Source organism: Somniosus microcephalus, chromosome 16, assembly GCF_052327205.1.
Source record: "Somniosus microcephalus isolate GS21.2 chromosome 16, FLI_Smic_1.0, whole genome shotgun sequence".
Classification (NCBI taxonomy): domain Eukaryota; kingdom Metazoa; phylum Chordata; class Chondrichthyes; order Squaliformes; family Somniosidae; genus Somniosus; species Somniosus microcephalus.
The window spans coordinates 10,762,438-10,787,478 of record NC_141002.1 but is presented as its reverse complement, the minus strand read 5'-3'; the positions used below and the strand labels follow the sequence as shown (position 1 = coordinate 10,787,478).

Sequence of the window (25,041 nt, the reverse complement as noted above, 5' to 3'; positions counted from 1 at the left end):
TCTTTGCCACTTTACCTTTTCATTGTGTATGTGTGTGTGTGTGTTTACTTTTTAAATTTCTGTGGCAGGGAAACAAGGTCCTTCAGATGTTCATGTGGTGCCTGAACCCACGGCAAGTCTTTGACCTCTCACGGGGAGGACCAAGAGAAGCGTAAGTCTGGACACCCATACCAGCAAACCTGCCTTATCTGTATATGGCTGAATATACCATGCCCTGAATATACTCCACACCTAAATATACCACCTACCCACATATACCACTGTCACAACTATTGGGTTTTGGACTAGATATTCTCTCAAGTTCCACCTCCCTGGTCACTCCCATGAGCAGATTTGCACCCCCAACGAACTTGAATGCACCTTTTCTATCCAATATTAGTTGAACAAGTGCGTGACCCAAGAATCATATCATAGAGCCCTTGCTGACGATACCTCCTATGGTAAGATTATCCGTGCCATCTGCGTTTTCTATCTTGACGGAAGGGAGATGGAAAAGCATTTTATTGCGGTGAGACAAGACGCCCAAGCCAATAAAGGGTTTATTTTACATAAAATATAACAATGAATAGAACACAGTTTTCACAGTGAGAACAGACAATGGGTACAGTATCCTAATGGTTCGGGTACTGGGCCAGCAAGCCAGAGGTTGAGAGTTCAAATCCCACCATGTCAAATTAGGAAATTGAATTCAGTAAATCTGGTAATTTGTGGGTTGGTACCCGAGGGAAAAAAAAACTATGAAAGCTGCCAGATTGTCATTAAAACCCCACTGCCACCCCTACCCGGTCTGGCCTACACGTGACTCCAGTCCCACTCCACATGGTTGGCTTTTAATGCCCTCAGGGTAACTAGGGATGGGCAATTGCCTTGCCAGCATTGCCCAAATGCCGAGAACAGATATATATAAAAAAGTCTCCTATACGCTTCAGCTTATGTATAAGATAATAAAGATGTAACCTTACTCACTCCCTGGGTGTAGGCCCACTAGCTAAGCTATTCTAAAGCTATATGGTCCTGTTTTCTATTACTGGTTACTATGGCTCCCACACCCGCTGTCTCTGAGCAAGAGAGAGCCTAGGCCCCGCCTTAAGTCTATGTAATTGGGAGTTCAGCCACCTGAGCTGGCTGTCACTCAGAGTTCCACATTAAAAGCTGTGGGCATACAACATACCAGTCATTGTTTAATTAACCCAGAATAGCTATCTACCGACACTGAATGAAAACAACCTTCGCTGATGTTTGTCAACGACTGAGTGTCTCAACTGACTGACTTTCTGGGTTTTTCATTGTTTGGATGTTGACATGTCTCAGCTCCGACTCCGTCTCTGAGAAGTAACTTAACATTTCAAATCATCATGGCAACCAGCCTGGCTTTACCCTGCTGGCTCAATGTTAAGGCAACCAGCTGATTTTCATTATATATTTTAAAAATGCAGTGCAGGCAATAAAGATAAAGACCAAATCGATACATTCATGGAGCTGACTATACCCCACACCTGACTATTAGTGCACTGTGTGTGTAAGGATAGTGTCAGGACTCTATGGAGAAGGAGCTGGAGTTGGAGTTCTGGGGAGTATTATAAATACTGTTGGTGCACCGTGTGTAAAGATTGTGTCAGGACTCTATGGAGAAGGAGTTGGAGTTGGAGTTCTGGGGAATATTATAAATACTGTCAGTGCACTGTGTGTGTAAGGATCGTGTCAGGACTCTATGGAGAAGGAGTTGGAGTTCTGGGGAGTATTATAAATACTGTCAGTGCACTGTGTGTGTAAGGATAGTGTCAGGACTCTATGGAGAAGGAGTTGGAGTTGGAGTTCTGGGGAATATTATAATACTGTCAGTGCACTGTGTGTGTAAGGATAGTGTCAGGACTCTATGGAGAAGGAGTTGGAGTTGGAGTTCCGAGGAGTATTATAAATACTGTCAGTGCACTGTGTGTGTAAGGATAGTGTCAGGACTCTATGGAGAAGGAGTTGGAGTTGGAGTTCCGGGGAGTATTATAAATACTGTCAGTGCACTGTGTGTGTAAGGATAGTGTCAGGACTCTATGGAGAAGGAGTTGGAGTTCTGGGGAATATTATAAATACTGTCAGTGCACTGTGTGTGTAAGGATAGTGTCAGGACTCTATGGAGAAGGAGTTGGAGTTCTGGGGAATATTATAAATACTGTCAGTGCACTGTGTGTGTAAGGATAGTGTCAAGACTCTATGGAGAAGGAGTTGGAGTTGGAGTTCCGGGGAATATTATAAATACTGTCAGTGCACTGTGTGTGTAAGGATAGTGTCAGGACTCTATGGAGAAGGAGTTGGAGTTCTGGGGAGTATTATAAATACTGTCAGTGCACTGTGTGTGTAAGGATAGTGTCAGGACTCTATGGAGAAGGAGTTGGAGTTCTGGGGAGTATTATAAATACTGTTGTATCTGTTGGTTTCACTGTTGACTCGTGAGGCTCTTGTGTTGCGTTCAATCACAGTAATTGTTTCCCTTTTCTTGGAACAGCTTGGAACTTTATAGAAAGGTCGCAAACCTACGGATTCTGGCCTGTGGTGGGGATGGAACGGTATGTATTTTTAGCAAAAGAAACCTATAATCAAATAGGACCAAAATAACCTGCATGTAATTTTTTATTGAATGTGTGCTTGGTCAGAGAGTGCAGTGGTGTAAGGCAGGGGTGAGGGGAGGGGGGAATTTAATGTCCATCTTTGTCCCCTGATTTTCTCCTGCTGGGTCTCCCCTAAAGTTTGACTGAATTTAACCAGATGATGACTGAGTCTTGCAGATCAGAAGGTCGTTCCCTAGTCTATGGTGAGTTAGCTCATCCGTGAGTGCTGGAATTGGTCTCAGCACCCCCGTGTTTGGAGGGCAGGGGGTATGGGCCAGGGCTCCTGCTCACCGTCAAGTGACCCCTGCTGGGAGTGTCTGAGAAGAAAGGATTGGCCTTTTGTGTGATGCCTCCTGTGGCCGTATAGCACATGGGCGAATAGCTCATGGGCAACTCACTATGTCTCAACCACGAATAAAGGCCACATGGGCAAAGTACTGAAAATGGTCCGGTGTCCACAGATCAGCAAGCATTCCAGCAAGGAGTTACTGCCTCCAGGAAAGGGAGAAGAAAACATTGGTGAGAAAATTATAAAGAAATAAAATGATCACACTGAGCAGGACAGTCCGAGGCATTGGATTCCATGTGAAAGCATCTGTGTAGATCTGTGACCTGCTCTGTGGACCCGAATTATAACAGAGCAAGGGGAAATGTACCAAAAAAACGAGGCGAACTTCACTATCTGATCACAGGCCAGTGCCGTACAGAAGGATACTAAAGCTCATCCCCTCTGCCAGCTTGACCTCGCTTTGCCGCAACTTCACCTATTTCAAACTGACAGTAGGATTGGCTTTTGAACCCTGCTCTGTGCTGCAGATAGGTCCCCATGATAGTGTGATAGGAACAGGAGGAGGCCATTCAGCTCCTCGGGCCTGCTCCACCATTCAATTAGATCATGCTGATCTGAACCTCAACCCCATTTACCCGCCTATGCTCCATATCTCTTAACACCTTTACCCAGTAAATATTTATCGAGCTCAGTCTTGAGCACTTCAGTTGACCCCCAGCTTCAACAGACTTTTGGGAGAGAGTTCCAGATTTCCGCTACCCTTTGTGTGAAAAAGTGCTTCCTGATTTCACTCCTAAATGGCCTGGCTCTAGTTTTATTATGTCCCCTTGTTCTTGATTCCCCCACCAGAGGAGATCGTTTCTCTTCACCCTATAAAATACTTTTATCATTTAAAATATCTTGATCAGATCACCCCTCAATCTTCTATACGCAAGGACATATTAGCCTAGTCTATGCCACCAGTCCTCATAACCTTCTAGTGTCAGCATCAAGCACTCCCAGGTCAAGTATATCACAGGTTAGATACAGAATAAAGCTTCCTCTGCTCTTCCCCGATCCTGTCCTCAACCTCAACCTCAAAGATCGCCGTCTTCTGTATTTCCACTTGCCCACAGACTGCACCCTCCACACACTGCTGAAGTGTTCTTGCTGTGAAAGATATCACATAAAGGATGCTCCAACCCTTTGAGAGATTTTCTGATGGCTTGCTGTCGGAGAAGATCACAGGAGCCTTGTCGTTCTCATGCAGTATATAAGGGTCAGTCCCCCTGAGCCTTAGTACATTATCCCTGGCACAGGATAATGTTCAATGCTCTGACCTGCAATCTCAAGCTTCCTAAAGGCTTGTTACAGTTCCATCGATACCTCTTTGCTCACTACTTTTCTTCGGTTTTCTCTGGACGTCCCAAAGTGCTTTACAGCCAATGAAGTAATTTTGAAGTATAGTCACTGTTGCAATGTAGGAAACGCGCCAGCCAATTTGCGCACAGCTCTGGTCATTATCATTATATTTGAAGTGACTACGCTTCAAAAATAGTTCATTGGCTGTAAAGCACTTTTGGGATGTCCTGAGGTCGTGAAAGGCGCTATAGAAATGCAAGTTCTTTCTTATTTTTTCAAGTGGAAGCAGTTTGGCCAATTGTGCTCTACCAAGTGCATAATTCCTCCTGTGGTGTTCAGTTTGTTTTGGAGTAAGTGCCCACCCTTGGGTAAGACAGCGATTGCAACTAATTTATTTTGCACAGTGCCTTTGGGTAAAACGACCTGACACTCCTAGGTGGAGCAGGTACTGATATGCTGTGCGGGAGCAGGTAGGGTTACACTGAAACACCTCCAACCAATGACCGAACATCTCAAAGGGAGTGTAAGGGGTCTTTTTAACGAGCTTGTGGTGTGCGAGATCGATTCTTGATTTCACACTGCTCGTGAGCGGTTTCGAAGCGCTCCCCCCTCACTGATTCTAGACACTGGACTTATTGCCAGACTAGGTTAAGGGTAAGAGGATAACTAGGGAAAAAATAGGGCCCATTAGGGACAAAAGTGGCAATCTGTGTGTGGAGCCGGAAGATGTAGGAGGGGTTCTAAATGAATTTTTTGCATCTGTTTTCACTATGGAGAAGGACGATGTAGACATAGAAATAGGGCGGGGGGACTGTGATATGCTCGAACATATTAACATCGAGAGGGAGGAGGTATTGGCGGTTTTAGCTGGCCTAAAAATGGATAAATCCCCAGGCCCGGATGAAATGTATCCCAGGCTGCTATATGAGGCAAAGGAAGAGATTGCGGGGGCTCTAACACATATATTCAGGACCTCTCTGGCCACAGGGGATGTGCCAGAGGACTGGAGAACCGCTAATGTAGTACCATTATTCAAGAAGGGTAGTAGGGAAAAACCGGGGAACTACAGGCCAGTGAGCCTAACATCAGTGGTAGGAAAATTATTGGAAAAAATTCTGAGGGACAAAATTTGTCTCCACTTGGAGAGGCAAGGATTAATCAGGGATAGTCAACATGGCTTTGTCAAGGGAAGATCATGTCTGACTAATTTGATTGAATTTTTTGAGGGGGTGACTAGGTGTGTGGATGAGGGTAACGCAGTGGATGTGGTATACATGGATTTCAGTAAGGCCTTCGATAAAGTCCCGCACAGGAGACTGGTCAAGAAGGTAAGAGCCCATGGAATCCAGGGTGCCTTGGCACATTGGATACAAAACTGGCTTAGTGGCAGAAGGCAGAGGGTGATGGTCGAAGGTTGTTTTTGTGACTGGAAGCCTGTGGCCAGTAGGGTGCCACAGGGATCGGTGCTGGGTCCCTTGCTGTTTGTGGTCTACATTAATGACTTGGATATGAATGTAAAAGGTATGATCAGTAAGTTCGCGGATGATACAAAAATTAGTAGGGTGGTAAATAGCGAGGAGGGTAGCCTCAGTCTGCAGGACGATATAGATGGGTTAGTCAGATGGGCGGAACAGTGGCAAATGGAATTTAACCCGGAAAAGTGCGAGGTGATGCACTTTGGGGGGACTAACAAGGCAAGGGAATACACAATGAATGGAAAGACCCTAGGCAAGACGGAGGGTCAGAGGGATCTGGGTGTGCAAGTACACAGATCCCTGAAGGCGGCGGAACAGGTGGATAGGGTGGTAAAAAAGGCATATGGGATACTTGCCTTCATTAGCCGAGGCATTGAATATAAGAGCAAGGAGGTTATGATGGAGCTGTATAAAACACTGGTTAGGCCACAGCTGGAATACTGTGTGCAGTTCTGGTCGCCACACTACAGGAAGGATGTGATCGCGTTAGAGAGGGTGCAGAGGAGGTTCACCAGGATGTTACCAGGGCTGGAGCGCTTCAGCTATGAAGAGAGACTGGGCAGATTGGGTTTGTTTTCCTTGGAGCAGAGGAGGCTGAGGGGGGACATGATTGAGGTGTACAAAATTATGAGGGGCATAGATAGGATGGATGCTGAGGAGCTTTTTCCCTTAGTAGAGGGGTCAATAACTAGGGGGCATAGATTCAAGGTAAAGGGCGGGAGGTTTAGAGGGGATTTGAGAAAGAACTTTTTCACCCAGAGGGTGGTTGGAGTCTGGAACTCACTGCCTGAAAGGGTTGTGGAGGCAGGAACCCTCACAACATTTAAGAAGCATTTGGATGAGCACTTGAAATGCCATAGCATACAAGGCTACGGACCAAATGCTGGAATATGGGATTAGATTAGACAGGGCTTGATGGCCGGCGCGGACACGATGGGCCGAAGGGCCTCTATCCGTGCTGTATAACTCTATGACTCTATGACTACCTTGATGTGTTGGCCCAACTTGTGACTCGGAAGACAAATGGATCAGGTGAGACAAGGTAAGTTTTTTAATTAATGGTTTCTTTATTTATAAGGAGAATAAAAACACAGGGAACAAAGAAACAACACAGACAAAATCATTAACACGCCTCCCAATGGGAACTAAAATTTAACACACAAGAATTACTTTGACTATCTTAAAATACATCAATTCATTAGCTGCGGTATAATAAAACGGGGGTGGGGAAAGCGCGCGGTACAACGAAGGATAAATAACACTCCCGATTACAAAGCCCTTAATATTAAAACCCTCCCGTCTCTAAAGTATCCCTCTACTAGGTCAGCTAGGTGGAGTTGGGCCTCTATGCTCACCAGGGTTTTAAAACTGTCCTCGACCTTGGTGCTCCTGTAGCTTCCGGGATTCCCGATTGATCTTCCTTCTGGGACGGGCTCCTGAACCTGCTCTCCTGCTCGAACTTGTAGAACCTCCGTGCTCCTCGAACCGTAATCGAACCTCCTAATCGGACCTCTCCACTCGAACCGTTCAACTTAACCTTAACCTCTCGTTGTTCTCTGCCTCCAATCGTACCTTCTGCCCGTCGATTTTCCCCCAACAGTTATACCGTTTCCTTGCCCTTATCTTTGGCGCCAAATCAGGGGTTTTCTTTTGTCAAAGTTTTGGGCCGGCTACTTTGACAAAAGCTGGTACTTTAGTTTAACGACTTTAATCGTGGCCGAAACCAAACTGATGGGTTATGTCCCGTGTCCCGCTGAGTTTGATGCAGATAATGGGTCTTGTCTGTGCTCTGTGATTTCAGTGATGGGTTTACGTTTATCTGGCGATTAACATGACCTTTTCAAGTGCAAGTCCTTTGTTTTTGACTTCGTTACTGCTGCTACCTTTATTACCATATCAATTGCAGTCAGTCTGGAATTTTCCAATCGGTGGTGACTCAGGTTTCTTTAAGGTATTGCAGTGGTATGTCCTTCTGAAATGAGTCATGTGATCTGCCGACTCCATCTTGTGCTCTTAAAAATGTGGCCATTTCAGGGGTTTTAAAATGTAGGCTGTATTTTCCTGGATTTTGCAAATCCTAAGGAGGTATGTTCATTTTGACTTCCCTCCCAGTAGGAACGTGGACCAGACCACTCCGGCAGTGTGTCAAGGATGCTCCTTAGAAGAACAGCAAAAGTAACCTCTCCTTTCCCACACCAGCCGTTCGGTGTTCCTTTGAGGGAGATTGCCAATTCAGTACAAATTAGTGCCAAATTAGGCCCAATTTTATAATGCGGGCCCACATCCACTGAAAACTGGCCTGAGACTAATGGAGGTCCATGCACAGTGTTATAAATCTCATCATCGTAAAGAAACTACTCATGAAATAATGCTGGATGGCCAGCTGGTGGCGCCGTCCAAGGAGTATAAATACTTGGGCGTGGGCCCCAGCTTTCCAGGGACATTTTGTAAGACAGGAACTAGTGAAGTACAACTAGACCTCCATGCTCTGAAACAAGTTGATTAAAGCCTTGCTTTATACTCAAACCAAGTGCGTAGTGAGTTTTATTGGCCCTGAAATTAGGATCGGGAGCTTGCCGCGCGTGCAAGCCCCCGATGTGCACTCACCCTGCGCGCCGACATCTGAAGCCCGGGCCTGCTTGCATTTCCTATCAGTGGCCCGGTTCCGATGTCGGCGCGATGTGCTTACCTGATCCAGCGGCGTAGTTAGTGCGATGTGCCGGCTGGGATCAGGTGAGCACTGTACAACCAATCAGGGGAGGGGAAACTCATTCATGAGTTTGACAGTAAGAGCTGTCAAACTCATGAAAACTCCTGGCCCCAAAACATTACTTAAACCTGAAAGAAAATTTAAAAAAACATTGCACTACTTAAATGAACAATAAAGAACTCTGAAAAACTATTTTAAACAATAATTTTAAAATTTATATAAAAAATCGGGGCTAAAACTAAACTTACCTTACTGTAAATTCTTTAAAAATAACAAACCTGTGGAAAAAAAAATTCTCAATTGTACTAAAAGTCCACTTACCTGAAAAACTAAGTACTTACGTGTGGTTTTTCAATGCGTAAAGACCGGAGGCCTTTACACACGCGCAACTCTGGAAAAAAAAAAGCAATTTCACTGCGCACGCGCTCTGCCTCTTAACCCCTTGGGTCAGAGGACAGGAAATGCCGGTTTTCAGCGCATGCGCTGTGCATGCTGAAAACTGGCAATTCCTCCGGGCACACGCGTGAGTACCCCGTCCTTACTCACGCGTTGTGCCCGGAATTACTGGGCCATTATGTCAATTTAATCAACTGTGTATCGACTCCACGCTCTGAGTGATTTCGGGAACAGCCAGCTATGACTTCAACTGCAGAAGGGAACTCTGGCGTAGAAATCAATCCATCATGGACAAACTATTCAGACCCGCCCGTCTTGACCTGGACCCAAATTCACCTACAACTGCTAAGGTATGGAAACACTGGTATCGTACCTTCAGCAACTTCCTCAGGGTGCGTGGTGAGAATGTTCCTGATAAATTAGAGATACTTGCCAATTATGTATCTCCTCATGTGTTTGACGATATTGAAGACTGTGTAGACTATGACTCCACTATCCTAATATTACAGCGACTATATGTTAAGGCCCCAAACGAAATTTTTGCTCAGCATCTATTGGCCACAACTTGACAACAACCCGAGGTATCACTTGATGAATTCCTTCAAAAGCTTCACAGGCTCAGCAAGGATTGTAACCTTAAAGCTGTCACAGCTGAGCAGTACCAGAAGGAGTTAATTCACGATTCCTTTATTAATGGAATTACGTCTCCCTTCATACGCCAGCATCTGTTGGAGAATAAAACCCTTGAGTTACAGGCTGCCTATGACCAGGCATGTTCCCTGGATTAGCAAAGAGGAATGCAGATATCTATCTTTTACCTCATGCACGGGCTGCTGCTATCACTTTTAATGACTCCTTCGATAGGTCTCGGGCGGAAGCCCTCACTGATGAGGTCTCTAACCTAGCGGATGACAACCCTACCCTAGAAGTCTTCACTGATGACGATCCTGCCCTAGCGGCATCTTGGCAATCTGGAAGGAAGTGTTTCTTCTGTGGAGGTGCGTGCCATTATAGGAAATTTTGTCTGGCTTGTAACACAACCTGCAATCATTGCAGCAAGAAAGGTCACTTTTCTAAGGTATGCCAGTCAAGAGCCTCTGTTAGTAAGAAAGGCCCCATTTCTAAGATATACCGGTCGAGAGCCCCTGTTAGTTTTGCAGCTACTATCTATAAAACTGCTCCTCCCCCAAGAGCCACTACTAAGGTTACAGCTGTCAAGGGTAAATCTGCCCCTCCCCCATCACAGCTGTTTTTCCCCAAAGTCTGTCCCATGCAGCCACGAAGGTTTCGGTAAATGGACACAATTTGAGCGCACTAATCTACTCATGCAGCTCTGACAGCTTCATTAGTGAGTGGGCTGTCAGTAAGTTAAAACTGCATATTTACCCCTCGGACAGGGAAATTGCAATGGCTCTGACACTGACCACCAATTCTTCTGGCTTTTGTCTTGTCGACCTTATTCTCAATGGCCGCACTTATTTCTCCACCCGGCTCGGGATGCTCAAAAACCTATGCAGTGATGTGCTCTTGGGACAGGATTTCCAGAAACAACACAAAAGACTCACTTTTGAGTTTGGAGGGTCAAAGCCAGAGCTTACTATTTCCAAAGTACCATTTTGTGCGCTTTCAGCGGCTTCGCTCGACGAGCCCTCCTTGTTTGCCGATCTTCCCCCTCGATGTAAGCCCATAGTCACTAAATCAAGACGTTTCAGCCAAGATGATCGATCCTTTATCGAGGCAGAAATCTCTCGCCTTCTAGCTGATGGTATCATTGAGCCATGTTCATCTCCCTGGCGGGCTCAAGTCGTCTTTGTCAAAAATCCTCTGAAGCAACACAAGAAACATCTTTGCATCGATTACTCGCAAACTATTAACCAGTATACTGACCTGGATGCCTACCCACTACCACGCATCGATGACATGGTCAATAACCTTGCCAACTACAAGGTATTTTCAACTTTTGATTTAAAGAGCGCATATCATCAAGTACCGTTAAAGGACTCTGACAAAAAGTATATGGCCTTTGAGGCCAATGGTCGGCTTTACCAGTTTTGTCGCCTTCCATTTGGGGTTACCAATGGGGTGGCTGTCTTTCAATGGGCAATGGATAGCCTAGTCAAACAGGAGAACTTAACGGACACTTTTCCATATCTGGATAATATCACCATTGCTGGTCATGACCAGAAGGAGCATGATGCCAACCTCCAGAAATTTTTTGACGTTCTCCGTCGTCGCAACTTAACCTTAAATGAGTCCAAATCTGTGAAATCAGTACCATCAGTCAACATCCTTGGCTACTGGGTGGGCAACGGTGTCATCAAACCGGATCCGGAGCGACTTCGTCCGCTTCAGGAGCTCCCTCCCCCTACGAATCTCGGCTCTCTTCGTCGGGCACTCGGCATGTTCGCCTATTATGCAAAATGGATACCCCACTTCTCCGACAAGATCCAGCCCCTGCTTCACGCAAAGTCATTTCCATTGGAGGCAACGGCTATTTCAGCTATCAACCTCCTCAAGCGACAGCTGGAAAAAGCCACGCTTCGTTCCATTGATGAAAATCTTCCTTTCGTGGTCAAGTGCGATGCATCGGATGTGGCGATCTCTGCTACCTTGAATCAAGGTGGTCGACCCGTTGCATTTCTGTCCAGAACTTTGCAGGGTAGCGAGCTCCATTATCCTCCTGTCGAGAAGGAGGCTACGGCCATCATCGAAGCTGTACGTAAATGGAGTCACTTTCTCGCTCGTCGCCATTTCACACTTATAACCGATCAGCGCTCCGTGGCCTTTATGCTGGATAATCAGAAACGCACTAAGATCAAGAATAACAAAATATAACTCTGGAGGATGGAATTGGCCGCCTTTGGATACACCATACATTATCGACCCGGCAAAGAGAATGTGGCCCCGGATACCCTCACGCGGGCATTCTGCTCTTCTATGTCAACTTCGACTCTTGAGGATCTTCATACTGACTTATGCCATCCTGGCATTACCCGTATGTTGCACTTTGTGCGATCTAAAAATCTCCCATTTTCTACGGAAGATGTGAAAAGAACATGCTCCTCCTGTAGAATTTGTGCGGAATTAAAACCGCAATTCTTCCGTCCATCGGATGGCTCGCTCAAACGCGCTATGCAGCCTATGCAGCGACTCAGCATTGACTTTAAAGGGCCATTACCTTCCTCAACATGAAACACCTACCTACTTACTATGGTGGATGAATATTCACGCTTTCCCTTTGCTTTCCCCTGTCCCAATATGCTTACTTCCACAGTGATCAAATGCCTTGATCAACTCTTTTCCCTTTGCGGTACAGCCAATTTCATCCACTCTGATCGGGGTCTCTCCTTCATGTCAAGCGAACTCAAAAGTTATCTCTCCCAACGGGGAATTGCCACAAGTAAAACGACACCATACCATCTCATCGGTAATGGACAGGTTGAGAGATACAATGCTATCATTTGGAATGCTGTTCGTCTTGCACTGAGATCACGCAACCTACCAGACCAGCAGTGGGAAACTATGCTCCCTGACGTGTTGCATTCCATCAGGTCTCTTCTTTCTATGTCCACTAATGTCACACCTCACAAGCGATTCTTCAGCTTCCAGCGTCGCTCCACTCACAGGACGTCCCTAACGTCATGGTTGGCAGCTCCCGGCCCCATGCTGCTCCGAAGATTCGTCCGATCTTCTAAAAACGATCCCCTCGTCAACCAGGTAGAACTCACGGACATCAATCCCACGTACGCACACGTGCGGTACCCTGATGGCCGGGAGACCACCGTTTCGCTCCGGGATCTGGCTCCCTGTCCAGCCGGTTTCACGGACCCAACTGATAGAGGGACCCACGGTGATGATGCCGACACTCTGCGCTCCCTCGAAGATGATGCCCTACCTGGGACATCGAGAGATCTGCCGGCTGCCCCACCGGATCCACTCAGGGAGCCGAGCGCTCCCCGTGGGATGGCCACCTGAGGCCCGGACGCCGGTCAATCCCCGACTATCAAAGAGGATGAAGCCAGCTCTGCGCCTGTGGGGACCCGCACCCAGAGTCATGATCTCCCCAGCCTCCCTCGGGTCGATCAGAGCAACACGGGCCCTGTCGATCCATCGGTACAGATCAAGCGGCTCAGTGACCAAGACACGGTCTGGGGAGACATGCCTTCTAGCCATAAACAAAGATCTAAAAGACTGTGGCTATTTGTGGTACGCCTGATCCGTTAAGAGGAAGTCGTCAGACTTCCAAATCTTTTAGGCAGGAAGAATGTTATAAATCTCATCATCGTAAATAAACTACTCATGAAATAACGCTGGACGGCCAGCTGGTGGCGCCGTCCAAGGAGTATAAATACTCGAGCGTGGGCCCAGCTTCTCAGGGACATTTTGTAAGACAAGGAACTAGTGAAGTACAACTAGACTTCCATGTTCTGAAACAAGTTGATTAAAGCCTTGCTCTATGCTCAAACCAAGTGCGTAGTGAGTTTTATTACATCACACAGCACAAAATGTTTTCTGTTTTTAATATATAACAACCTCCAGTGCTGGTTGTTTATTGCTGATGCTAAAGGAATAAAATGGAAAATCTGGGCACAGCTTTGGAGTCAAAACTATAATAGTGTCACCCCATTCTCCAATCCCCAACAAGTTTTCCAATTTGACAAGAATAAAGATGCCAGTCATTGAGGCTGAATGTTTCCTCAAGCTGATCAGTAATGTTTTTTTCTCTCTCTCTTCCTTTGTCCAGGTGGGCTGGATTCTTTCCTTGTTGGATGAACTGCAGCTCAGTCCCCAGCCTCCAGTCGCCGTGCTTCCGCTGGGGACAGGAAATGACCTGGCCCGTACTCTCAACTGGGGAGGGGTAGGTACATCACTTGGCAGCCCCACAGGTACCTCTGAAAGGATGGGCCCAGAATACCACCCAAAGGACGGAGAATGAAACCACGCCATGCAGCCTGTCGGCGGGCAGCTGGTGAAAGGGACTCTGTGAACAGCAGTGATAACATGGGCCGAGAAATTCCTCACAGTAGCTCCCGCGAGTTATTATGATCTGGAATGCGCTGCCTGAAAGGGCGGTGGAAGCAGATTCAGTGATAACTTTCAAAAGGGAATTGGATAAATACTTGAAGGGGAGAAATTTGCAGGGCTATGGGGAAAGAGCAGAGGATGGGACTGATTGGACAGCTCTTTCAAAGAGCCGGCACAGGCACGATGGGCTCAATGGCCACCTTCTGTGCTCTATGATTCTATTAGCACATTTCTGGCAAAGTAACGCCAGTAGAGCGGAATCAGCTCTGAGGAATTTCCCGGCCATGAAAGGGTAGTTTGAAATCTGCAAGAGCTAATGGGAAAGCACGATATGAACTCTCCAGTTGAAGTAAACTGAAAATGTATTCAGGACCTTTATTAATAGCCAGGAATGTGTGAAAAATAAAGTACAAGAGTCAAAGCCAACTCAATTCATAAACAAAATCACTTAGTGTTAGGGCTGGGCCCTACAGACCAGAGAGTTCCTAAGTTTGACTCCTGCTCTATAGTCCTGGGCTGGCTGATCTCCAGGGCTTCCGATCCTATCCAGTAATTCCTGCCAAGTGCAAGTGTGTGGCCATCTGATAAGGATAGGATTGGGGTTGACTGCGCTGACCCACACAGCCAAATAGCCTGCAGACATTCACAGTCCAGAACTCTCACACAGTGGTTACTTCAGCCAGGCACAGTACCCACCACTTATAGCAGGCACGTGGATGTTAACGCCTGCTATAAGCGTCGGACGGAATATCGCCATTCAGAGACACCAAGAGAGAACGGGAACAGAGAAGGAAATAAACGACGGACTGGATTCCAATTCCATCACTGCGGTTATTAACAGAATTTAACGTGGAACAGGATCAGCAGATGGTTTGTCCACGATTTAAAACCAAGGGTTTTCCAATGTTCCCAAATTACCGATTGGAGAATCAAGAGCTGGTAAAATGCAGAAGGAACAGGATTTCTTAAATCTTTGTAGTAGTTACTGGTAACTGAGCCATGGTCATAGAGTCATAGAGCCATAACGCCCAGAAGGAGGCCATTCGGCCCATCAAGACCGTGCCGGCTCTCTGTAGAGCAATCCGGTCAGTCCCATTCCCCCGCTCTATCCCCGTAGCCCTGCAAGTTTATTTCCCTCAAGTGCCTATCCAGTCTCTCCTTGAAAACATTGAGTGTCTCCGCTTCCACCACTTCCGTCGGCAGCGAGTTCTAGGTCCTCACCACTCGCTGCGTTAAAAAGTTTTTCCTCACATCCCCCTGTATCTCTTGACAAAAACCTTAAATCTGTGTCCCCTAGTCCTTGTACCATCAACTAGTGGGGACAGCCTTTCCCTGTCTAGCCTATCCAAACCCGTCATAATCTTGTACACCTCTATCAAATCACTCCTCAACCTCCTTTGTTCTAATGAAAACAAATCCAGCTTCTCCAACCTGTCCTTGTAGCTAAGATTCCCCCATCCCCGGAACCATTCTGGTAAATCTCCTCTGCACCCGCTCAAGTGCCTTCACATCCTTCCTAAAGTGTGGTGACCAGAACTGGACGCAATACTCCAGTTGTGGCCTAACCAGCACTTTATAAAGGTTCAGCATAACTTCTCTACTTTTGCACTCAACACCTCTATTTATGAAGCCCAAGATCCCATATGCTTTGTTAACCACTCTCTCAATATGTCCCACCATCTCCAGGGACCTATGCACATTAACCCCCAGGTCCCTCTGTCCCCGCACACTCTTTAAAACTGTGCCATTAAGTGTATATTGCCTCCCCCTGTTCCTTCTGCCAAAATGCATCACCTCACACTTCTCTATTAAATTCCATCTGCCACTTGTCTGCCCATTCCGCTGGCCTATCTATGTCCTGTTGCAGTCGATTGGTATCATCATCACTGTTTGCCACACCCCCAAGTTTGGTGTCTTCGGCAAATTTAGAAATTCTACTCTGTATTCCAAAATCCAGGTCATTGCAATGGCCCCAGCACTGACCCTTGGGGAACACCACTGTCTACCATCCTCCAGTCTGAAAAACAGCCATTTACCACAACTCGCTGTTTTCTGTCCTTAAGCCAATTCCTTATCCAAGCTGCCACTAACCCACCTATTCCATGAGCCTCAATTTTGTTAACCAGCCTTCTACGTGGTACTTTGTACAATGGGTAGAATTCTAGTTCGCAATAGGTGATTGTTAACAATGAGGGAGATCATGGGCTCAAAATAGAAACAGAATGATCCATGGAGGGATTTAAATACAAATATGAAAATGAGGTGCAAAGAGCTTATTGAACTGCCTGAAATAGTTGGTCCGCTTAATGCATTATAAGCGGTGCCTTTGTAATTGCCGCCTATGGTAATGTCTAATGGTTAGCGCCATTTAGCCGATATAGGTGATTGTCCGGGATAAGTGTGGATGGTGTAAGTGGTAGGGACTGTACTTGAGAGCTGCCTTTGGCCATTTAACTGTACCCAGCATGGGTCAGTGGGGTTATTTTGGTGAAAGTGTGAAAACAGACGCTAAATGAGTGCTATGCTAGTAAGACCTGCCTGTTTGAAAGTCTGGATTTAGCACACAATTTTGATCCTAATTGTTGATTACCATAGTTTGAACTTGCCTGGAGATGCTGAACCAGAAACCTGCAGGTTTAGCACTCAAGTGCTGAATGGATGCAATTTTTGTTGGAGCAGTACATGTGGGCTCCTCACACCCACTCCCACTGAAGGTGTGGAGTGCTCTGGCTGACACACAGCGGCAGGTTGCAGGATGGCTCTGGGACCAAGGGAGAGGACGCACTCGGAGGCGGCACTGGAGGTCCCGGTGGAGGAGGTCCAGAGGAGGAGGGATGTCCTGTACCCGCGGGGGGCAGGAGTCCACCTCCCCCTCCTCGCCCTCCTGTCCCTCTCTCCTGCAGCAGCTGGTGCTGCTCTGCCTGGCCTTATGTTCTTCTCCCATTCCTCCTCCAGACTAAGGTGGACGCCTGGCAAGGTGCCGATGACCAAGCACTCCCTTTCTCCTGGTGGCTCCTATAAGGTGTCCAATAAGGTGGAGTAGCACAGCACTTACTCTTTTTAGGTGAAGTCCTCAGAGAATTTCTGGAATAAATGTTGCTCGAGTGTTGGTGAAGTCTCGACAAAGTGTCCCAGAAAGTCACTCGATGTGTTTCAGAGGTCCTCTTCACAGCTCCAGCAGCAAGTGAACAGTAAAGGGTGATATACCTTTAAGTAGGGCTCGAAATCCTCAGCAACGACTAGTTTACTCCCAATCAGCTGGTCACTGTTAGGTGAGGGCGTAGGTCAAGCGCCAGCCACCATAATGCCATGCAGCCTGGTTAATGAGCGCTAGCAGGCAATTTAAATGGCGATCAATTCCCTAATGATCCTCGGGAAGCCATTCCTAGCACTGGCTTCAAATCCTTTAGCAAGATGGCGTAATAGCTTAAAACCCCATCTTGGCCACCTCGGAGGCTCTTTAGCGCATAAAGTATTTGGGGAAAATCGGCTCCAATGTCTTCAGGACAGGAAATAAGAATATGCTTTGGTTTCTTGCTGCATGTCAGGTTACAGCACAGAAGGAGGCCATTCAGCCCATCATGCCTGTGCCGGCTCTGAAAGAGCTCTCCAATTAGTCCAACTCCCCCGCTCTTTCCCCATAGCCCTGCAAATGTTTCCTTTTCAAGTATTTCTCCAATTCCCTTTTGAAAGTTACTATTGAATCTGCTTCCACCGCCCTTTCAGGCCGCGCATTCCAGATCACAATAACTCGCTGCGTTAAAAAACTCTCCTCCTCATCCCCCTGGACTTTTTGCCAATTATCTTAAATCCCTGACCTCTGGTTCCTGACCCTCCTGCCAGTGGAGACAGTTTCTCCCTCTCTATTCTATCAAAACCCCTCATTATTTTGAACACCTCTATTAAATCTCTCCTGAACCTTCTCTGCTCCAAGGAAAACAATCCCAGCTTCTCCAGTCTCTCCACATAACTGAAGTCTTTCATCCCTGGGACCATTCTGGTGAATCTCCTCTGCACCCTCTCCAAGGCCTTGACATCCTTCCTAAAATGTGGTCTCCAGAATTGGACACAATCCTCCAGCTGAGGCCTAACCAGTGATTTACAGCACCCTCCTCTTTAGTGAAGCCTGATGCAAAGTACTCATTTCGTACCTCAGCCATGCCCTCCGCTTCCACAAGATCTCCTTTTTGGTCCCTAATCAGCCCCACCCTTCCTTTGACTATCCTCTTACTCTTTATATTTTTTTAATACTTTAATGTTCCCTTTTATGTTGCCCACTAATCGATTCTCATACACTCTCTTCGCCCCTCTTATTTCCTTTTTCAATTCTCCTCTGCACTTTCTGTATTCTGCTTGATCTCTATTGCATTATGAATCTGACATTTAGCATAAGCCTCCTTTTGCCGTTTCATTTTAATCCCCAAATCTTTAGTCATCCAGGGAGCTCCAGCTTGAGGCCAGTGGAAACAGTTTCTCCTTATTTAATCCAGCAAATCCCTTCTTAATTTTGAACACCTTTATTAAATCTCCCCTTAACCTTCTCTGCTGTAAGGAGAACAATCCCAGCTTCTCCAGTCTGCCCACATAACTGAAGTCCCTCACCCCTGGAGACTGACCCTGATATTACCCTGGTCTAAATGGCTCTGCCACTCACTGGATCAATTCACTGAGCTATCAGCGAAGCTACAATCAATCTCCCATTACTTTGCACTTTCCTTCCTTTGTTGGTGCTCCCTTCAATCGACATCACAACCAGAGGTGAAAGTTCAAGAAAAGAAAAAGAAAGTCTTGCATTGAGAGAGGGGTCTCGGAGGAGCTTCCTCAGACTGGGAACTCCATTCAAGTGTTGGATGAGCTCGACCTTTAAAAGAATTGAGTAGTTGAAAGGGAAAGTAGGTGTTTGGCACAAAAGTAGGGAACCATGTTTCTGGAGGCAGCGTTAGCAGTGGAGGAGCTGTGGAAATTATATTAGAAATCACAGCACACAATGAAGCCAGGCACATCAATAGATAAAGAAGGACTAAGGATGGACCCATGTGGGGGCAGAGCCTCCGCTTGCCGTTTGAAGGCCCTCGACGTGAGGGGCTGGGCCAGGGGCGACAACTCCTTAAGTCAGGGGCACCTGCACTCTAGACTTCAGTCAGGATCTGGCATAGCATTGACAACCCCCCCCCCGCCCCCCCCACATCCCTCCCCTCCACCTCACCCACCAGTCCTGCAAGCTTAAGTTGGTGTTTCCAGCCTTTGGTGGAACCGTGGCGGGGGGACTCGGATAGCCTCCCAACCCACCAAAGGTCCTCTTCTCCTGCCCCCCACTCCCCCACTCCCCCCGTGAACTTTGATGGGGTAAGCGATGGAGACCATGTTTGGATGTAATCCCGGCACTTACATCAGGGGCCACTGTGCCTTCAAAGAATTGGGAAAAACACATTTTTATTTGAGAAAGGTAGACTGTAGCAGAGCAGATTTGTGACTCATTGAATAAGTTTGGAGGGAAGGCTATTTAAGTCGACATTGATTCGAGAGGCAACTGTGTTTCTGGAGAGAAGGACTTGAGGGATATGGTTAGAAGGCAGATAGTGCTGTTGACGTAAGGAAAAGGGTCCCGATGGCCACTTCCTTTTCCTAAAAATTCTGACTGTCTGTTCCATGTTTAAATTCTACAGTGCCCGTGCTTTTGACTTTGCAAATGTTTAAATTTGAGCTGCACAGCTAGCAAGAGATCACCGCCCACCAGCATCATGTGTGAGCCTGCGAGTGTATTTAAAGATTATCGCTCTGGGAGCCCCTCGCTGAAGGACTGTTTTTGGATCCATGGCAACTGAGCATGATGGAGGTGGCACTGGTAGCGGAGCCGGATTAGGGGTGGCTGACTCACTCATGTGGCATGGGTACTAAGCCATTCAGACCCAGAAGGTCTCAGGTTTGATTCCTGACGAAGCTGATCTGATTGGGTCAACAGTGAACTCAATGCTCCTGGACTATGAGGGGGGAGAAAACAATGCAGCACTCCCTCAGCACTGCACTGACTTTTGTGCTTAAATCCCTGGAATGGGACTTGAACCCACAACCTTCTGACTCCGAGGCGAGGGTGCTACCAACTGAGCCATGGCTGGCACAAACTGAGTTCACGCAGACTATCTGCTCCCAGACTCCTGCTGTTCTATAACTGGCTGTTGGGAGGCTACAAGAAAGCAGCTGGCTTGCCTCTGTTAGGTAACCGTGACCTTTCATCCCTTCACTTGCAGGGGGTGGGGTGCTTGGCCTTTGGCACAAGGAGCATGGTTAGAAAAGATAATCCACTGTTGGGGGGGGAGGGTGGGCAGAATCACGGGCATGACCTCCGGTCACAGTGCTACAGTGCTCCAGTCGGGCACTCCGCACACTGCACGGTCTCACTGCACAGTGTAATCCCCCACAAAGACACCTTTGATGGTCAGTGGCACTAACATTTAGCACTGCAGATTGGGAGGGCCTGCAAGTTAATCTCCCGCTCTGCTTAATCTATGACCTAAGCTGCATTGAGCAGGAGTCAGCAAGCATAGGTGTCCCAGGAAGGAGTCAAACCTCCCAGAGAAACTCAAACAGATAAGCAAGTGCTGGAGGTCTGCTGGGTGAGTCTTGCTGTCAGACGTTTCCGCACCGAACACATACAAAAATGACAGACAGGAAAAGACCAGCTGATCCATCAAGCCTGCCCCACACTCATGATGGCTGGAGCATCACGACTAGATACATCCTATCCCCCCCACCTCCCCCTCTTTATGTAATCTCCTGGGAGAGGCAAGGAAAACCCAGAGAAAAACCCAAGGCCAACAAGTGAAAAAATACTCTGGAGAATTCCTCTCCGACCCCCACAGGTGTTCGAAAAGGAGTGCAACGCACAGTCAAAGCACAAACCCTGGTGTGCTGATGGCACAATGACATCACCTGCATTTATATAGCTTGCCCCTGGGAAACAAGTTGCTGCCTGCACAACTGCTCTGAGAGGGAGATTCACCCACTATCCGCACTGCTCGTAAACCAAACTGTCACCCGAATCACAGGATAACGAGCTCGGAGTAAGAAGCAGTGGCAAGGATACTTAGGTTAGCTATCAGAAGGAGCAAGGGGTGATAACTGTGTGGAACAGTCTATCCGGCAGGATGGTAGAGTTATCCAATTGGGATTAAAATGAAACAGAATAAAATGGCTTATGCTAAATGTCAGATTCATAATGCAGCAGAGAATCAAGCAGAATACAGAAAGTGCAGAGGAGAACTGAAAAAGGAAATAAGAGGGGCGAAGAGAGTGTGTGAGAAACAATTAGCGGGTAACATAAAAGGAAACACTAAATATATAAAGAGTAAGATGATAGTCAAAGGAAGGGTGGGGCTGATTAAGGACCAAAACGGAGATCTTGTGGAAGCGGAGGGCATGGCTGAGGTACGAAATGAGTACTTTGCATCAGTCTTCGCTAAAGAGGAGGGTGCTGTAAATCACTGGTTAGGCCTCAGCTGGAGTATTGTGTCCAATTCTGGAGAGGGTGCGGAGGAGATTCACCAGACTGGTACCAGGGATGAAGGGTTTCAGTTATGTGGAGAGACTGGAGAAGCTGGGATTGTTTTCCTTGGAGCAGGGAAGGTTGAGGAGAGATTTAATAAAGGTGTTCAAAATAATGAGGGGTTTTGATAGAGTAGAGAGGGAGAAACTGTCTCCACTGGCAGGAGGGTCAGGAACCAGAGGTCACTGATGTAAGATAATTGGCAAAAAATCCAGGGAGAGATGAGGTGAAATGTTTTAACATAGCAAGTTATTGTGATCTGGAATGCGCTGCCTGAAAGGGTGGTGGAAGCAGATTCAATAATAACTTTCAAAAGAAAAATGGATATATATTTGAAATGGAAAAATTTGCCGGGCTCTGGGGAAACAGCAGTGGAGTCGGAGTAACTGGACAATTCTTTCAAAGAGCCAGCACCGGCACGATGGGTGGAATGGCCTCCTTCTGTTCTGTATCATTCTGTGTGTGTGAGTCCTCCTCTTCTCTACTGATAGGCAGGGGAGCAGTACAGTGGGGGGGGGAGGGGGAGGGGGGTAAGTCAGGAGCCCAGACTCTGTGTAACTGTGGGGGGGGGGGAGGGGTACGGGGGTAAGTCAGGAGTCCAGACTCTGTGTAACTGTGGGGGGGGGGGGAGGGGGTAAGTCAGGAGTCCAGACTCTGTGTAGCTGTGGGGGGGGGGGGGAGGGGGTAAGTCAGGAGTCCAGACTCTGTGTAACTGTGGGGGGGGGGGGGAGGGGGTAAGTCAGGAGTCCAGACTCTGTGTAACTGTGGGGGGGGGGGAGGGGGGAGGGGGTAAGTCAGGAGTCCAGACTCTGTGTAACTGTGGGGGGGGGTGGAGGGGGTAAGTCAGGAGTCCAGACTCTGTGTAACTGTGGGGGGGGGGGGAGGGGTACGGGGGTAAGTCAGGAGTCCAGACTCTGTGTAACTGTGGGGGGGGGGGAGGGGGTAAGTCAGGAGTCCAGACTCTGTGTAGCTGTGGGGGGGGGAGGGGGAGGGGGTAAGTCAGGAGTCCAGACTCTGTGTAACTGTGGGGGGGGGAGGGGGAGGGGGTAAGTCAGGAGTCCAGACTCTGTGTAACTGTGGGGGGGGGAGGGGGAGGGGGTAAGTCAGGAGTCCAGACTCTGTGTAACTGTGGGGGGGGGAGGGGGAGGGGGTAAGTCAGGAGTCCAGACTCTGTGTAACTGTGGGGGGGGGGAGGGGGAGGGGGTAAGTCAGGAGTCCAGACTCTGTGTAACTGTGGGGGGGGGGGGGGAGGGGAACGGGGGTAAGTCAGGAGTCCAGACTCTGTGTAACTGTGGGGGGGGGAGGGGAGGGGGGTAAGTCAGGAGTCCAGACTCTGTGTAACTGTGGGGGGGGGAGGGGGAGGGGGTAAGTCAGGAGTCCAGACTCTGTGTAACTGTGGGGGGGGGGAGGGGAACGGGGGTAAGTCAGGAGTCCAGACTCTGTGTAACTGTGGGGGGGGGGGAGGGGAGGGGGGTAAGTCAGGAGTCCAGACTCTGTGTAACTGTGGGGGGGGGGAGGGGGAGGGGGTAAGTCAGGAGACCAGACTCTGTGTAACTGTGGGGGGGGGAGGGGGTAAGTCAGGAGTCCAGACTCTGTGTAACTGTGGGGGGGGGGAGGGGGTAAGTCAGGAGTCCAGACTCTGTGTAACTGTGGGGGGGGAGGGGGAGGGGGTAAGTCAGGAGTCCAGACTCTGTAACTGTGGGGGGGGGAGGGGGGTAAGTCAGGAGTCCAGACTCTGTGTAACTGTGGGGGGGGGGGGGGGAGGGGGAGGGGGTAAGTCAGGAGTCCAGACTCTGTGTAACTGTGGGGGGGGGAGGGGAACGAGGGTAAGTCAGGAGTCCAGACTCTGTGTAACTGTGGGGGGGGGAGGGGAACGAGGGTAAGTCAGGAGTCCAGACTCTGTGTAACTGTGGGGAGGGGGAGGGGAGGGGGGGGGGTAAGTCAGGAGTCCAGACTCTGTGTAACTGTGGGGGGGGGAGGGGGAGGGGGTAAGTCAGGAGTCCAGACTCTCTGTAACTGTGGGGGGGGGAGGGGGAGGGGGTAAGTCAGGAGTCCAGACTCTGTGTAACTGTGGGGGGGGGAGGGGGAGGGGGTAAGTCAGGAGTCCAGACTCTGTGTAACTGTGGGGGGGGGAGGGGAAGGGGGTAAGTCAGGAGTCCAGACTCTGTGTAACTGTGGGGGGGGGGAGGGGGAGGGGGTAAGTCAGGAGTCCAGACTCTGTGTAACTGTGGGGGGGGGAGGGGGTAAGTCAGGAGTCCAGACTCTGTGTAACTGTGGGGGGGGGGGGGAGAGGGAGGGGGTAAGTCAGGAGTCCAGACTCTGTGTAACTGTGGGGGTGGAGGGGGAGGGGGTAAGTCAGGAGTCCAGACTCTGTGTAACTGTGGGGGGGGGGAGGGGGAGGGGGTAAGTCAGGAGTCCAGACTCTGTGTAACTGTGGGGGGGGGGGGGTAAGTCAGGAGTCCAGATTCTCTGTAACTGTGGGGGGGGGGAGGAGGGGGTAAGTCAGGAGTCCAGACTCTGTGTAACTGTGGGGGGGGGAGGGGGAGGGGGTAAGTCAGGAGTCCAGACTCTGTGTAACTGTGGGGGGGGGAGGGGGAGGGGGGTAAGTCAGGAGTCCAGACTCTGTGTAACTGTGGGGGGGGGAGGGGAGGGGGGTAAGTCAGGAGTCCAGACTCTGTAACTGTGGGGGGGGGGGGAGGGGGTAAGTCAGGAGTCCAGACTCTGTGTAACTGTGGGGGGGGGGAGGGGGAGGGGGTAAGTCAGGAGTCCAGACTCTGTGTAACTGTGGGGGGGGGGAGGGGGTAAGTCAGGAGTCCAGACTCTGTGTAACTGTGGGGGGGGCGGAGGGGGTAAGTCAGGAGTCCAGACTCTGTGTAACTGTGGGGGGGGAGGGGGAGGGGGGTAAGTCAGGAGTCCAGACTCTGTGTAACTGTGGGGGGGGGAGGGGAGGGGGGTAAGTCAGGAGTCCAGACTCTGTAACTGTGGGGGGGGGAGGGGAGGGGGGTAAGTCAGGAGTCCAGACTCTGTGTAACTGTGGGGGGGGAGGGGAGGGGGGTAAGTCAGGAGTCCAGACTCTGTAACTGTGGGGGGGGGGGGAGGAGGGGGTAAGTCAGGAGTCCAGACTCTGTGTAACTGTGGGGGGGGAGGGGGAGGGGGGTAAGTCAGGAGTCCAGACTCTCTGTGTAACTGTGGGGGGGGGGTAACGGGGGTAAGTCAGGAGTCCAGACTCTGTGTAACTGTGGGGGGGGGAGGGGCACGGGGGTAAGTCAGGAGTCCAGACTCTGTAACTGTGGGGGGGGGAGGGGAACGGGGGTAAGTCAGGAGTCCAGACTCTGTGTAACACTGTGGGGGGGGGGGAGGGGAATGGGGGTAAGTCAGGAGTCCAGACTCTGTGTAACTGTGGGGGAGGGAGTCAGCGACCCAGGCAGGCCTGTTAAGTGATATGCGGAGGCAATCACCCATGTTGGGTTACAAATGTGACTTATTTCATTGTACGTTGCTGTCGAAACCAAGCACTGTTGTGTCTGTTTAAATGGATTAGTAGTCTGCGTCACTCTTATAGTCACAAGCAACACTCCCAACACTTCGGCACATTGGCAGCTCTTCCCAGGCAGTATCTAACAGCACAGATAATGGGAAAAGTATGTGCGGTTGGGTTT

General features: G+C 48.9%; 1 protein-coding gene across 1 annotated transcript in view; it reads left to right on the top strand.

Annotated features, from left to right (window-relative positions):
* The window catches only part of dgki (diacylglycerol kinase, iota), a 369,448-nt gene that overhangs the window by 51,161 nt on the left and 293,246 nt on the right, over window positions 1-25,041 (top strand). The window contains exons 9-11 of the mRNA XM_086008600.1: window positions 69-151; window positions 2,501-2,561; window positions 13,559-13,672. Of these exons, the coding sequence (XP_085864726.1) occupies window positions 69-151; window positions 2,501-2,561; window positions 13,559-13,672 (258 nt within the window). The remainder of the gene's footprint in view (window positions 1-68; window positions 152-2,500; window positions 2,562-13,558; window positions 13,673-25,041) is intronic.